General features: G+C 47.1%; 1 protein-coding gene across 3 annotated transcripts in view; it reads left to right on the top strand.

Annotated features, from left to right (window-relative positions):
• The window catches only part of SSH2 (slingshot protein phosphatase 2), an 87,247-nt gene that overhangs the window by 65,629 nt on the left and 5,327 nt on the right, over nucleotides 1-16,291 (top strand). For 2 of the 3 annotated variants that reach the window (XM_053995963.1, XM_053995965.1), the window contains 9 exons: nucleotides 1,426-1,547; nucleotides 3,941-4,009; nucleotides 4,771-4,836; nucleotides 5,850-6,044; nucleotides 7,841-7,934; nucleotides 8,062-8,190; nucleotides 10,253-10,299; nucleotides 11,671-11,817; nucleotides 12,408-12,608. In XM_053995963.1, coding sequence (XP_053851938.1) covers nucleotides 1,426-1,547; nucleotides 3,941-4,009; nucleotides 4,771-4,836; nucleotides 5,850-6,044; nucleotides 7,841-7,934; nucleotides 8,062-8,190; nucleotides 10,253-10,299; nucleotides 11,671-11,817; nucleotides 12,408-12,608 — 1,070 coding nt within the window. The remainder of the gene's footprint in view (nucleotides 1-1,425; nucleotides 1,548-3,940; nucleotides 4,010-4,770; nucleotides 4,837-5,849; nucleotides 6,045-7,840; nucleotides 7,935-8,061; nucleotides 8,191-10,252; nucleotides 10,300-11,670; nucleotides 11,818-12,407; nucleotides 12,609-16,291) is intronic. The other variant, XM_053995964.1, reaches the window with a different exon arrangement.

Genomic DNA, 16,291 nt, shown 5'->3' with positions numbered 1-16,291 from the left:
AGTTAATTTCTTAGCTTTTTAAGGATGATTGCTTTAAGTGGGGTCTCTGAGCCATGATCTCCTATGAGGGCCACCAAGAGGCATCTACACAAGCCGTGGCTCGGGAGTTTGAGGAATTTGGGTTCAGTTTGTGGAGGATGTCAAACACCACTTCAGACTTCAACCACTGGGTTGCAAGGAATTCAGGAACCAAGTCCTACTGCAGCAGGCAGGGATCTGTCCACAGCACAGTGCAAGGCTGGGCTGGAACGGCTCCTTCTCCCCCTGTTTGCTCTCTGCAGGCCCTGCTCAAAGTTCAAGCAGCAGTTTAACACTATGGTAAACACTGAGGCCAGACAGAGTCTTGGGGTTGGATTGGGCCATCCAAAGTTAAAATTTAGTGTACAGAATTAAGACACTTCCTTTCTAGGGATGTCCTAGTTTCTCTGGTTGGGATCCTGTGACTAAAATAGCTGCAAACGGCTTGGAATGGAGTCCAAAAAGTGTTGCAAGTAAAGGCTGCTTGCTGCAAGTGTTGATAAGCAAAACTTTCAGTGTTGGGCTCCCTTCCCCAGGCTCCTCATTAACCAGCAGTCTGTCTGCAAGACTTCCTGGAGTCCCTTCAGTTCTCGCTTCCTTGTGGCTTCTGGAGGAGCAGCTCACCTCAGTGCAGCCTTCCAGGAGCTTCAGCATTGGTCTGACATTCACAGTTTAAGTTCCACTGCTCTCTCAGTAGTATTCGATTTGGGGGATTTTGGGCTGAACACCAGTCCTCCTAGAGCTCTTTTGGCACTGGTGTACAAGTGAATGTGGCAGGAGCAACGAGGCACAATGACTTTTACCTTTCCTGGGCAATCTGAACCAGTGAAGGATACAGCTTAGTCATAGGGATATCTTTTCCTGCCAGGTGGAAGGCAGTACGATTGCTTCTGCACTGGGGAAGTTGCCAGAAGAATTCAAAGGGCCAGCAGGAAACCACGTATGAATTAGGTCCTGGTTGTCTGTCCATCTGCCTGGGAAGCTGGTGCAAAGGGACTCCTTGGAGCTGTTGTAGCACACAGTAGTTTAAAGGAAAGCTCTGGTTCTTGGGGCAAAGCCCTGTGAAGGTGAAGGTTCAACGCCCATCTGTCTTACTGATGGTCCACAAAGCTCACTGGGCTGTGACCAGTCAGAGGGCTGTAGGTTGTTCAAAATCAGCCATGGTGGGGCAGAGCAGGGCCTGCAACCCGGTGTGCAGAGTGCACCAGGAACGTGCCAGCTGTCGAGGAGGGAACTGTGTGGGAGTAAAGCACTTCTTACCCAGCTGAGGAGCGTGGGACATCCGTACCAGTCCAGACTGCACCACTGCTTCTGCGCCTGTCACTCAGCATGAAAAAGTGGCCTGTAAAGGTAATAATCTGTGTTTTGCTGACTACACTGCTGGTCTCTTCCCCTTCTTTTCTTCAGGCTGTAAGACTGGAAAGTACCTACCAGAACCGCACTAGATACATGGTGGTGGTGTCCACCAATGGCAGACAAGACACGGAGGAGAGCATCGTCCTAGGAATGGATTTCTCTTCCAATGACAGGTACTCAGAGTGTCCAGATGGGGAAGTCCTTGTGCTCACCCCCACACAAATTAACTGTAGAAATCACTGTCTGGTGTCCTGTGTTTTCTGGGGATAGGCTGCTTCAGCTCTTCTAGCCTAACATTCTTCTTGAGCTCTAGAATTGCCTATTTTATTTCTTGAGAGGAGGTGGTAAATGTGAAGGCAACAGTGCAGGTCAGCATTTCCCTCGTTCCCCCAAGCATCAGGCTTCTGTGAGGATGTTCAGTGCCTCTGAATGGTAAGGTACCCAAGCCCTGCATCTGCACACCAGAGACAGGGACAATCTTCATGCAAAGAAAGAAAAAGCTGCAATTAGAGGAACTGGACCTCAGCGTTCAGGAGAACAGGTAATAAGAAAGGGACTGTCAGGCAGTCCCTTGCCAAGGTCATGGCACAAAGGCCTGATGGCAGTGTCAGGGTTGGTGATGGCAGATCTTGCACACCATGTGCTGTCCCCAGGCAGCAGTGTGTCATCAGGGTTTAGTGCTTCTGCTTCATTCATTTAAATTCCTGCTGACCTTTCCACAAGGCTGCAGAATGTGGCTGGGAAGCAGCTTTTACTGCTGGAAGGGCTGTAAGCCAGGTGACAACAAACCAGCAGCTTCAGGGGCAGAAGCTTTACATTTAGAAGGAGACAGTGGGCAATTTGGAGAGGGCATGGAGACACATGACTCTCTTAAAGAAAGTTTTAAGTAAATCTTGGCCTCTATTGGAGGACAATCAGCTGGATATTCCATTTTGGAAGGTTTCATACGCACACTTATTTCCAGCACAGCTGCTACAAGAATAAGTCTTGTTTTTGACAGTAGTTGAAATAAATTACTTTCAGGTAGTTAGTAGGATCACTAGAAAATATTTTTGAACTATTTGGCTAAGAAATTGCCTTCCAAATATTTCCTGCTGGTCACAGCAGCCACCATGCTTGGTTTGGATGCTGAGCTTGGGTGATGCCTGCTAAAATGGGGGACCAGCTTGATGCTGCCCCTGGCTCCTGTCTCTGCACATGTGTGCACAGCTGTGATTTAGAGATGCTCTTGCCTTGGGGCAAGAATAACTTGTCCTTGCACAGGTTGCTGTGAGCTCGGAACTCGCTGTTGGCTGTGATGTACCAGCGCAGCCACCTTTGATAACTGAGAGCTCACTGGTATTCAGTCTCTAATAACATAGCAGGGTCGTTTTAGCTTTCTGCTGGAGTTCCTGGGGTTCTGGATGGTCACTGTGATCTCCCCTCCCAGAGCCCACTCAGTATTTATAACTCCTTGTAGACTTGTTGCTATGGTCTCTGATAAGCGCTCGCTGAACAGTATCACTAAAAATACCCCAGCCACCTTGGGAAGCCTTTTAAAAACACATCTTTCCATGAGCTCATCTCATGTTGTCAACAGAAATAGCTGCATGCTGCAGTATCTCCTGGTGCTGGGCACCAGGCATGTGCATTTCCAGGGCTCCCTGTCTGACCCTCCAAAGCCTGGTCTCTCCCTCTTCCCACTCTTCTCTTAAGCTGGAGACTGGCAGGTGTGCTGGAACTGGTGGAAATCTGGGAGCACCTGGTGCAAAGCATAAGAGCAGGAGGCAGCTGAATTCAGTTCTTGAAAATGCTGCTTTGATTATGGGGCAGTTTTGCAGCTTTATGAGATTCAGCTCTTTGCATTTAACAACATGGAGGAGGTTGTGTTGGGTTCCCCTGCCCCTGCCTTTTTTCCATCACTTGATTTCTGCTTTTAACTTGGCTTTTTGCTCAGCCTTACAGAAAACTTGGGGGACTGTGAAGGCAAAGAGATCAAAGCAGCTTAGAGAGGAGTGGGATTGCCAGGAGGTGTCTGTATGGGATGGCTGTTGTGCTCATTCTTGAGGGCAAAGAAGGGTCAGGAGGCAGCCACAGGTGATAGGCTGAGATTGCCAACTTGCCATGCTGTCAGTCATCCTGCTGTTGCACTGCTCTGCTCCTGGTCCCCAGCAGCTGTGGCTGAGGGACAAACAAGAAAATAAAGCTGTGGATTGCAAAATCAGAGCTAGAACCAAACCTCTTGAGCCTGAGAGGGATTAATCTGTAAAGAAAGCCTTGAGCTGACCGAAGACTGTGAGGCCCCTCCGACCTTCTGCACAAAGTTCAGTGGTTTTGGATCCTGTTTGCTCTTCTCCTGGGTGTGTTAACCCTTCAAGCTTGCTTGAAAGAATAGTGCTGTGCCCTGAATCTGGTTAGTGATCCTTGCCAGGCCTCTGTAGAACAACACTGGCCCTGTTTGTCTCTGAAGCAACAGTGGGATTTTTCTTTTTTCTAATGCATACAAAAATATGCAACTATTGCCATGAAATTAGAATAATAACATGGTACTGTAGTAGATAGACTGACTTTCTCTTTCTCATTGCAGTAGCACTTGTACCATGGGCTTGGTGCTGCCACTCTGGAGTGACACCTTGATCCACCTGGATGGGGATGGGTGAGTACCTTTTGTGTGTTCTGTGTTAATAGAACTTTAGAGCAAGGTGTATGGGGAAGGATTCCAGTGCTTGCAGAGCCCTCACAGGTCCAGCAGCCCTCCTCTGTTGACCTGTATCGGGTTAGTAGGCTCAAAGACCCTCAATCACAGTGGTTGTGGCAGGGAACACCAGTAATTGACTTATCTGTGAATAAACACGCTCTGAGACGGTGGCTTATGTGTGTGTTTAAGCTGGAGTAAAGGAGCTTTTGCTGGAGAGTGGGTGTGTAGTGAAAGCTCCTTAAAGGGATCCTATTATGTGTTCCTCCATCATGCTTGCAGCAGGCAGCACTCAGCCCAGCATAAAGCAAGAATGATGTTTCTCTGCCAAATAGACACCTGACTTGCAGACTCCTGTTTGTGCCAGTTACTCAGGCTGTCCAGTGCAGTGCATGGAATGACTTTTCTTTCCTTGGTAGCTGCCCCAGGATCTCTTTAGCTGAACTCTGTTGCTCCCAGCTGTGGCACTGAATTTGTGTTGCCAAGGTAAACAGCACAGCCCAGCACTGTCCCACTGTCTTAGTTTCGTTCCCAAACAGCAGCTGCTTAAAGAAGTTATCTTAGAGCTTTTAGTGTGCTATTTTGATCTGTTTGCTAGCTGAACTCAGCAGTGTATGCATAGGGCTAGACCTTTGCTGTTCTAATGTGCTAAGTCTATCAGTTATTAACTAAAAAGTGACTTTTGGGAAACATTTTTACTGTGCCTTTTTTCTTCTCACCAGAGGGTTCAGCGTATCAACAGATAACAGGGTGCACATATTCAAGCCCGTGTCTGTACAGGCAATGTGGTAAGTACTTACTACAGGCTGTCCCAGTGATCCTTTTTCCAGGTGTTTTGGCTGCTTAAGCTCTTAAAAACCAGGTGCTGCTTTATGTTACTGTGATCTTGAGACCTACTTGAGCAGCCAAAAGTTTCCTTCAGAGACAGGGAAGGAAGTTTGGTACCAAAGGAAAAAAGACATGGAAGTGCTGGTGTACAGCAGCTTTGTTTCAGCTGAGGGCAGGAAGGAATAGGGTAATTTTCCTTGCAAAGGACTGCTGCTTTGAGCCCAAAGTCACATTGCTTTGAGTATATGTTTGAAATATTTTGAGATATGTTCATTGTGATAGAGGAAAGAGAAGCTGCTTGCATTTTTCTTTCCTTTTAGGGTGGTTCATGTAGTGATCATGAAAGTATTTCTGGCTTGAGCTTCTTTGCATTGCAAAAATACATCGCCTGTCAGCGATGCTGCTGTCACCCCAGTGATTTTGACCTGGATCCTTCTGATCCCAGTCAAAGATTTAAAATAAGCTAAAAATAGGAGAGGGGGATTTGTTTCCCAGCAGCAGCTGAAGAAACTTCTGACATCCCTCGTGTAGTGAGAGAGGGCAAATATCTAAACATCTCAGTGCAGTCCTGAGCCCTTGGTTGTGCATGTCTGGTTCCTGGGTGTCCCTGCCCTGCACACAGCTGATGGCACAGTAGGAGCTGTCAGCACCCTGTCTTGGACACAAACTCTGTGCATCTTATTTAGGGCTTGAGTATTTGTAGCAGATTTTGGAGCCAGAGACACGGGTCTGCCCTCTGAATTGTGGGCATCTTCACTGCTATCCAGGCTTGTTTTGGCATGCTCCAATTAAGACATGCAAGCTCTGGCAGCGTGTGGGAATCCACAGCCTTGCAGGACAGCCTCGTGCACAGTGCCAGGGGTTTGTACCAACTGATGGGACATGAGCAGCATCCTGGATTTGGCTGCTGCTTAGTGCTTGATACCAGCCTGAGCAGGAAATTATAAACCTACAAGTGTTGTTCCCTTGCTAGGTCTGCTCTGCAGAGTTTGCATAAGGCTTGTGAAGTGGCACGGAGCAACAATTACTATCCAGGGAGCCTCTTCCTCACGTGGGTCAGTTACTACGAGAGCCACATCAACTCAGACCAGTCGTCGGTCAACGAGTGGAATGCCATGCAAGATGTCCAGTCCCACCGGCCCGACTCGCCCGCCCTCTTCACAGATGTGTAAGTCGGGCTGGCTCTGCTCAGCCAGTGTTTGACTGTCCCCAAATGAGGAGAGAGTTTCCACAAGAGATTGCTCTTAATTAGGTATTAATAAGGAGAGGTTTCCTGTTCCATGTAATAAGTGGACTCACGGTTAGGTAAACACCAGCACTGGAAGTTTAGCCCTCCTGGGGCTCCCTTGCATCTCCTCCAGCCTCTGTTTTCAGTTTAGTTGTTTACCTTGGGCTTTGCTTGCAGACCTTTGCTTCTGCAAGGTAAGTCCCATGTTACTGGTGAGAGAGGTGTAGTGTACCTCAGCCTTGTCTCTGTTGGTTTTGTCCTCTTGTTCCGGGCCTGGAAGGAACAGGTTTCTCTGGACTTTGTTCTTACACTGGCACATGTCTGAGCACATGTTTAGGCTAACATGGTGTTTTTATCCTTACTCAATTCATTTTGCTGTAAAATGAAGTGTTTATCTATGGACTTCTGAGCCTGTGAGCTCAGAAACATCCTCATCTCATCCATCTGAAACACCTGAGAATGGGGGCAAAGAGCAATGTAGGTTTTTGTCATTCTGAGGAGCTTAGCAAGTGTGGAACAGGACAGTGTGTAGATTCCAAGATGCCTCCAGCTAAATGCTTGGGTATCAGGTGATAGATAGATGGTCCAAAAGAGTGGCTGAGGTAAATGGGTAGACAATTCAGAAGGGCAAAATTTATAGGCTGTATCAACATTCAAGGTTTACCACCCCTGTCATTAGTAACTGCTGATGGTACTGATACCATATAACATGAAAGGTAGTCTGTGACCAGATGTGGTGCCAAATGTGAGAGTTTTCACTTGCCTGTTTTGTAATTACTTCAGTGGTCCAGCCACTTTCCCAGAATAATAGTGCCTTTGGTTGATTTATGCTCCCAGATATTTCCTGTTGCTGGAGTCTAGTGAGTGAATAATGATTCTAAGCAGTTGCTCAGCTGTGAACAAGTCTTCACACTTGATTGTTTTTTAATGTAAAAGGCGGGTGGCTGAAAAGTTTTGGCAGGCTGACAGATTAATATTTTCTTGTAGCTTTTCATATATAAATTTTATCTAACCCACACTTTCCCTGGTGGCACCTTGAAATTGAATGATTTCCTTGGGACACTTAAACAGCATTCTCTTAATGGAATCCTGAAATAATGCATGAAGTTAAAAGAACCGGGAACTTCCATGATTTTTATTTGTGAACCACCAGTTGAACACTTGTAACGTCCATGCCCTCTCCAACCTGGCAGCCTTCCAGAGAAAGGGAAAGGTGGTTGGGAGATGTCACTGCTGGGTCCCTTCTGAAGATGCTGGGTGAGCCAGCTCCATGCTGCTGCTCTGCTGCAGCTTCCCCTGGTGTTACTCAGGCTATTTTTGCAGCTGGTGATAAGGCCCCTGGCAGCAGAGGCAGGAGGAATGCAGAGGCTTAGCTGCCCTCGTCTCTCCATGTAAGGAGTTTTGGAGCTGTTACCTTTCCAAGAAAGGTAGGGAGAGGCTTAGATATTGCTCCAGAGGGTATAATGCAGCTTTCCCAATTTAAATTTTACCAAATACCAGGGGTTCTCTGGATGACTACAATGGATTAGGAGCATTCAGTTGGTGGCTTTCATATACGACTGTGAATCTAAACTGGGCTTTACTGTCACCTGGATTCCCTCCAGCTGAGGACATGCCTGGGGGAAGTAGTGTGAGAGTCTGAGACTCTACAGAGTATGCAGTCTATACCTATTTTAAAAGTGTCATGAATCCAGTTTGTTTTCCCTCCCAGTGACTTTGTTGCTTTCTTCTGACAGCCCAACTGAGCGGGAACGCACGGAACGGCTGATTAAGACCAAACTAAGGGAGATCATGATGCAGAAAGATTTGGAGAACATCACCTCAAAAGAGGTGAGTGGTGAGGGTGCAGCACTGGAAATGCTGTTGTGCAAACTAAAGAGCTCTGTGTTTCATGCTGTGAAGAAAGGCCAGAACAAAAGCTTCACATGACTTCCTTGTGTCCCTCCTGCCCATGCAGATACGCACAGAGCTGGAGATGCAGATGGTGTGTAACCTGCGGGAGTTCAAAGAATTCATTGACAATGAAATGATAGTGATCCTCGGGCAGATGGACAGCCCCACACAGATATTTGATCATGTCTTTTTGGTGAGTCTAACAGTGAATACAAAAGTAAACACTCCTAACACTTTTCACTGTGGGTTGGTTGACACAGGGGCCTCTGGAGGAAGTTAAAGGAATTCTGAAGGAAAGGTTGGTTGACCTTGGGCTCTTCAGCAAGACAGTAAAGAACAAGAGCAGCTTGGCTTTTTGGCTGTACTAAACTTTGCCACGTAGCACCAAGCTGTAGACCCTGTTACCTAGAGGATGGAAGGGACAAGGTCTTAATTCTAACAGTTTCTTAGGGCTGTTTCCATTGATGTAAGACCAGTTTTGTGGCTTTAACTGTCCAGGGTACCCACGTGCCAAGTTCTTGTGTTTGGGGAAGACATAACATAGCAAAGAGGGAGGGAGCTGTGTGGCATCATGTGGAATGACGCTCTTTTAACATGGAAAGCTCTGAGTTTGTGTGATCCAGGAGGAGCAGAGTAACGTAACAAAGAATCCTGGAGATAAGTCACTTAAGGAAACATAAACATTTTGCTGTTTAATGTTTTACTTGCTTAGTTGCTGCTGGGGCCTGTCTTAATTACTGCAGCTCCTTCTGGTGAGTCAGCGCTCCGCTGGATTTCCCAGCCCCGGAGCCACGGACACAGGTTTGGTTGGGCTGTCTAGCCTGTGAGGTTGGCTCAGCTTTAAACAAAGCCATTCCTCTTGGACCAGCTGGCCTTTCCAAATGGAGAGGGCCTCTCCCAGTCTCCGGCTCAGAAGGGATGGTCTCTGTTAATGTGAGCACTCCCAGGATATCATGTTGGGGTAGAGCCAGGAAACTTGGAAGTACCTACGATGTAATGTTTTTTTTTTTTTGCAGACTATGTATTATAAGGAGAGAGAGGAACCTGTTACAGGCTTATGGTGCTGGCCAAAAGCTGTTACAGGCAGCTGGATGCACTACAGGGCTTGGAGTCTTGGCTCTGAGTGCATTTAATGGGGAGAAAACCTTTCAAACAAGGCTTGCAGGCAGCACCAAGAAGAGCTGTGGTTAATGTGTGGAATAAAAGTGTTTGCAGAGCAGCTGCTGTGGTGAGGAGCAGTGCTGCTGGGGTTGAGCACCAGCTTCACCCAGGAGCATGTGTGCTGCAAGGAAGGGCTCAGAGAGGCAAGGAGCTGTTTCCTTCCAGGTGGAGGCAAGAGCCCTGTGGGATCCCATTTAAGGAGTACTATAAGAACTAAGCAGGAAATAAGAGAACTGATGATGTTGGTAATTGTGGATCAAAGGACAGGAGAAAAGGCTTTCACCCCTGCAGCACTGTTCTCCCTACCTGTGGAAACTGATGGTTCCCAGGCCTGAATTCAATTGTTCTTCCTTGACTGAAAGAGACAACTTTAACATGAGTCTGGGCCTTGGTAAATACAATCAATCATCTTCATCTGGATCATCTTTCCATTTGGGAACCATTTTAGGGCAGGGAAGCAGAGAGCTTGTGCACCTTAAATTTTGAAGGAAGCCTTTGAGTCCTTAGTCAGGTTTGTGTTTGAGCAGGAAGCAAGCAGCTTGAAGGCCCTGTGTGTGCTGCAGAGGAGAGGGTTACCCAGCTGGGGTTGGTTAAATGTCTTCATTTCTCTGCTCACACAGGCTTTGAACATGGGGAGAAGAGGTGTAACCCAAGTGAGCTTAGGTGTTGCTGCCTTTGATGTTCGAGATGGGTGTTTCGTGTATAAACAGCACCTGGATGGTTCTTAAAAGCAGGCAGTTTCTCTCTGTGGGGCAGAACTGGCAGCAGCCTCCAGGGAAAGGGTGGAGTGGTCCTGTCTTGCTGAGGTTGATTTGTCAGCGGTTTGCAGGAAATGCCAACACACAGTGCTGGGCTCTTCTTGGCAGAGCTGCTTCTTGTTTCAGAAGGGATCTGGTTAATAGGGTGAGAGAAGGTGCTGAGCATCAGTCATGGTTACCCCTTGTGTACCCCTGTGCTCGAAGGACCCCCAGCTCTCCAACCCTTGTCTGCTCAGCTTCCTCCTCTGGTTCACTGGTGACTATCCCTCCCTCCACCAGTTGCCTGGCCATGCCTTCCTTCTGCCTGATGTGTCCCTTTGCATGTTTTCCCTGCAGGGCTCAGAATGGAATGCCTCCAATTTGGAAGATTTGCAGAACAGAGGGTGAGTAGCTTCAGGCCATCAGCTTAAAAGCAAAAGCCTGGCCACACTTTTCTATGCAACAAACTCTATTCCATACCTGCTGTGTTCCCTGAGTCTTATTTAAGGGATTTCAGATCCAAACAGGCTCTTGCTTCCTCCAAACTCCTTGTCCCACAAACAGGCACCTTAAAGTAAAAGAATCTTACCCTGACCTTGACTAATGTCCCCAAGGCAAACAAAGGAAGGCAGCAAGCTCATAGCTATAAGTAGTAAAAAGCTACAATTACTGAACTGGATGCTGCATAGTTGGCTCTGAGCCCTCGGCCCCAGCCCATAGTTCTGGACTGATTACAGAGGCACTTCAGACCACCAGGCTGTGCAGGAAGGAAAATGTGGAGAAGAGCATTTGTTCCTCTGAGTGGGGCCCAGTAGGAAATCAAGTCCTGTGGGAACGCCACCGATGGGTTCCTCTGTTTCCTGCCCTTTCTATTTTTCAAGTTTAGATTGTCCTTTCTCTAGACCAGGTGGTTATAAGCACCAAGATTGTGCAATTAAATAATTATTCATGGGTTTGGCTTTATTTGTGCCAAACCAGTGGAAAAAAACTAATCATGCTGGTGAACTGATAGTGTAATTCTGTACCTCAGAAATACAGCCTGGCAAAATTGACTCTTCCTGGTGACCTCAGGGTCTGCTGTGATTTCCTTGAGTCCAACAAGTCCTACTTGATTGCCAGTGATCTCATACCTGCTTGGGAAAAGGGATGTCACTCTCTTGCAGTTCCCTTGTTCTGCCTGATATCCCAGCATTGAGTGCATTTCATAAGCATCTTACAAGTAACCCTCAGGGCTAAAAATACTGAGTGCTGTGTACATAAATACCACACGCTTTCTCTAGCAGTTTCCTTTCCAGAAAATTTAGGGATAAGAAATAAATCCTCCCCAGTGGCTCATTGTCTGTTACATCTCTCTGTAGTTGTTCTATGTGTTTGTTTAGCTCTGGTGTTACTGGGAGGTTTAGTCTTCCATCTTTTGTGGTTTTGGTGCAGCAGGAGGAGAGATTCACAAAGGGGCTTGGAGAAAGTGTGAAAACACTAATTGCAGGAGCTCCTGTGGCACAAGTGTTGCTGTCATGTAGAGGTGGTGGGCAGTGTGACCTGACATTGTGCAGAGGAAGTTTCTATCCATAGATCTCTGTTACCAGGCTCTAAACTGCCCAGCAAAAGCTATTGTCTGTGTTAGCTACTGCTCCCTTGCATTAATTCCTGGTTTCCCAGGAATTTTGTTCAAGAGTGCCCTTCCAAATGCCCTTGGCAAAGCAAGGCAAGGCTGCAGTGTAGCAGTGGGACATCTCTTTGAACTGGCTGTGTTTCTCTCTGCTGTTCCCATGCAGGGTACGGTACATTTTGAATGTGACTCGAGAAATAGATAATTTCTTCCCTGGGCTCTTTGAGTACCACAATATCCGGGTTTATGATGAAGAAGCTACAGATCTTCTGGCATACTGGAATGATACCTACAAATTCATCTCCAAGGCAAAGTAAGTCTTTTCAGAAAACACAACACACACGTTTAGAAGATAGGTTCTAAGCATTTTATCTTCCTGCTGATTTTCTTAACTGCTTTTCCTCCTTGCCTACCTCGCATCACAGCATTTTCGTTTGTGGTTTGCAGTAGAAGAGCATCTCTGTGCTAGAGGCTGCCCTGAACTGCTGAATATCTTTCTGGGATGTGTTTCTAAATTGTGACACCACGTTTGTGGTACAGGTTCTCTTTTCACTTGGAATATGGCTTGGTGCCAGTGGGCCATTTGGGCTGATCTCAAGGGTGCCACACTAGTCTTCAGAGGTTTTCCTGTATCTCTCTGTTTTTCCACTTTGCAATAACAGCTTCAGAAGAGCTGTCGTTACAAAGTCTCTTAGGAATATTAATAAGACCTTGTTCTTCAGTTTCTTTGTGTGTCTTGCTCCAGTTTGTAAATTGGATTATCAGATCACATCCCAGACTCCAGCTGTGGCCACAGTGTTGAAAATACGTTTGATAATTCTCTGGTAAAGAAGTTGCTGTTTCCTTAAGCTTGTCAGATGTTTTCTGTTTAGTGATCCTCTTTTATTCTTTCTCCCACTTCAGGAAAAATGGTTCTAAGTGCCTGGTGCACTGCAAGATGGGAGTGAGCCGCTCAGCATCCACGGTGATTGCCTATGCCATGAAGGAATACGGCTGGAACCTGGACAGGGCTTACGACTACGTGAAGGAACGGCGCACCGTCACCAAGCCCAACCCCAGCTTCATGCGGCAGCTGGAGGAGTACCAAGGGATCCTGCTGGCCAGGTGAGGGGAAGGATTGATCCTGATTATCCATGTTGAGGTGTAACACTTCAGTGGTTGACTCCTTTCTTTTAGTCAGAGCTTGTATCCGTGTTGCACTGAGCTTGCACTGTGTTGTGCTCTGTTTTCAGGGTTAGCTCAGCCTGGGAAAATGGGTGTAACCAGGAGCTGTCAGGAAGCTGTTTCACTTCTAGGATGTTTGGTTTTTGGAAAGTAGCATCCCATGAAGTGTTATCTGAGTGCAGCATTCAGAGCTATGCAGGCTCCAGCAGAGATAAATTATGTCCCTGTAGCTTGTAACATCACTTGGCAGGGAACTCGCTTTGTCTCCTCACAGTTCCCTGTTGAACATGCCCCTCCTCAGCAGCTGGTCTGGTTTTATTTAGATCCCTTTGGTAAGTGTTGGTGTGAGGGGAGGGGACAGGATGTTCTGTGCATTGCAACAGTGGTGTTTATTCCTGCCTGGAGTCCTGAGGCTGGTCTGGAGCTGGGCCTGGGTATGGGCAAGTGTGTTGTAATCCCAAGCCAATCACCTGACTAGCAAAAAGACATCAATATTGCATGTTTCTAGGCTGTGTTAAGCAATGTCTTCACGTGATCAGCAAGAAGGAGGCAGTGATACTCTGTTTTGCCAGGTTATGGTATTTTGTTTGGAATCCTGGTGTGCTTTGCCTGGGAGCAGATCTGCAGCAAACAGAGTTACCCAATCTGAGCCTCCTGCCACGGGAGGTGGATCTTAGCAGGTTTGGACCAAAGTAAATAGTAAATTTCAAAGCTTTGTGGTGCAATTGGGAGATGCCTGTTTTTTGTAAAATCATTTAGATTGGAAAATACGAGTCCAGCCATTGTTTTATGTACTATCATTTACAGCAGCTCTGTCACTCATTTGCTGTCTTTAGGGCACACTACTTACCTCTGTCCCTTGCTTGATTCTGTCTCTTCATGTCTGTTCTATCCACTTGCAAAGACCTCCATTCCCTTTCATTGTAATAACTTTTTCTTCCTCCTTTCCTTGCCAGCTGTTCCCAGCAGCCTGACTGTGTTTGTTGCTGGGCCAGACCTGGATTCCCAATTTTTACACTAAACCCTTGGTCTGAGCTCCCCTGTCACTGGAGTGTGCTTCCTCTTTCCCTCCCTGCACAAGTAAACAAACCTCAGGGCTCCTCCCAACTTACTCCCTGACCAGGTACACCCACAGGCTCTTCATCCACCAACCCTTCCCATCCTTCCTCTCCCCTGCTCCCCAAACCCTGCCTGCCATAGTGACCCTTTTTCTTTCTAAAAAGCAGCCAAGTAGTATCGAGTCTCAGGACAGATCACATGGAATAGACAATTTTAAAAGATAGTGCCCTGCTGGACTGAAACCCTTTGAGACAGACACCACACCTGCCTTGGGTGCCTCATGTGACACCAAACATGCAGCTGGCACCAGTTAGTAAAGGTCAGTGCTTAACTCTGGGCCAGAGATGACCTGACAGTGTACAGACTGGGAAATTAGATCACATTGGTGTAGATTGGATGGAGAAAAATAAGTTTTTTAGGTGTGAAAAATGCACCAACAGGTTGGTGAACACCTGTGAGGAGCTCTGGTGTGGGGCGGGAGCAGCTGGTGGTTGGTTTGGGTAATCTGCCAGTCTGGTAGCTGGTGACATGCCTGCAAAGCCACCCTGTACAAACAGTTTGGTTAAGGATTATTTTTCCCTGTCTTTTAGTAATTTGTTTTTTGGAGGTATATCTTTCCTGCTGCCACCATTTATAGCATGTGGCCTCCCTTCCACTGAAGCCCTATCCTGCTCTGCAAGTCCCTGTACAATGGCACAAACAGGATTACTTGTGAGGTTTTAAAAAATGCAAGAGCACTGTGTTACATCTGTGTAGGATTTAAAAGCCTGCATAAAGGAAGCTTCACTGAAGCACAGAATGGCCCCTCCATGCTGCAGAAACTGTCCCTCTTTATCCACTTCCTCTCTCAGCTGCAAACTGCTTTTTTTCCTCTTTCTTTGTGTTATTTAGCTTTGCCCTCTGGCTTCATTGTTTATTGCTGCAGTATTCCAGGACAGGTAAAAAAACCAAAAACAACAACAAAAAAACCCAACAGATTGACACTCATGTGACTGCTCCAATTTCAGGGGGAAGATATGTGAGGGCAGCCATGTGCTCACACTATCCAGTTACGTTTTTGTGCTGGGGTTATAGCAACTGGGATATGTTTTCCAGCTGTAAAATGAAAACCCCCTGCCTGCTTTTAGTCACAACAACAAGTGTGTTTTGCTCTTTGGGACTGTCATACTTCCTGGGGTTAGTTAAACTGTCCCCTCCCTCTGTTGATAAACACAGCAAGGCTGAGCCAGGCCTGTTTCTGTTATTAGTTATAGATAAGTTACAGGAAACCAGTGTTTGGGATCTCCTGTGCCTTGTCCAGCTTGTGAATCAACAGCATTTTTATACCCAAGCCTGGAGAGCTGGTGAGAGGTGGGGGGGGTTCCTGGGCCAAAGTTGGTGTGGGTACAAGCACCAGGAATGTTGCCCAGGAAGGTCAAGAGGTGACTGTGGACTCTGGGAAGGGAACTTTCAAAATCAAATGTGTAGCAGAGAGCTGGATTTGAGCACTGAGGTGCCCTCAGAAAACACCAGCAGCTCCCCAGGTTGTATGAGCAGAGATGTCAGATGACATTCCATGCAGAGCTCAAGCAAGAACCTGCCTCAGGGACAAGCCTGTTTCTGCTGCCAGTGTCAAACTGCTCCAAAGCCCACTGGAGATGGAGCATGTGCACCCCAGGACAGGGTCTTTGGCCTCTGACTGTGACCCTCCTCTCCTGTGACAGGACCTGATTCTGCCCTGTGTCACACGACAAGGTTGTCACTGATTATAGGGTTGGAAAGCTAAATCTGCAATGGATTCTTTTCCTTAGCTGTTGGGCACCCACAACTGAACTGGCACATGGTAATTAGCTCAGTACCATCTGTTAATTAACTTACCATGGCCACTGGATGTATCTGGGAGTGCCTGCTCATGCTAGCAAGGGACTGAAGGGTTTTTGCAACATCTGCAGCTCCAAGGAGGTTTCTGTGGTTTCTGTGTTCCTCCTAGGGGCAATGGGTGGAAACACATCCCTGTGGCCGTGGCCACTCAGCAAACCCTGGCAGCTTGGGCTAGCTCTGGCATTTCATGGCAAGAAGTTGCCTGCAGTGCTCTCTGTAAGCCCAGGTGCATGGGTTGGGGTTTTTGGCAGGTGGAGCTGAGGAAGGTGATGCAATGCCACTGGCAGTTATTTGGCCTTTTGTTGGCTCAGACTTTCCTAAAGGGGCTTTCCAGGAGCTGGAGGAGTTCTGAGCTTCCTTCCTGTGGAAGGTGGGTGGTAATTTGGGCTGTGTGTTTACTGTTGAGGATGTCTTGTGTGTTTTTGCACACACCCACCTCTACTCATCCCACTCTATCCCTCGGTTACAAGAGCCAGTTATTGATAACTGAAGCTATTCAGAGAAGGAACCACGAGGGAAATTGGACTTCATTCAGTGTCCACCACCTGCTTATGTCCAGCACAAGGGGCTCTCTCTCTTCTGGTCACCACTCACTACTAGCAAATGGAAAAGTGCTGAATGAGAAAGGACCAAATTCTGCAGTCAATTAAACATTGCATTTGTTGAATGGATGGATCAAATACTGCTGAGAAATAGGGAGGGGT

This window comes from Vidua macroura, chromosome 20, assembly GCF_024509145.1.
Source record: "Vidua macroura isolate BioBank_ID:100142 chromosome 20, ASM2450914v1, whole genome shotgun sequence".
In the NCBI taxonomy this organism is placed as follows: Eukaryota; Metazoa; Chordata; class Aves; order Passeriformes; family Viduidae; genus Vidua; species Vidua macroura.
The sequence above is the reverse complement of the archived record's forward strand: the minus strand, read 5'-3'. Positions and strand labels throughout refer to the sequence as shown.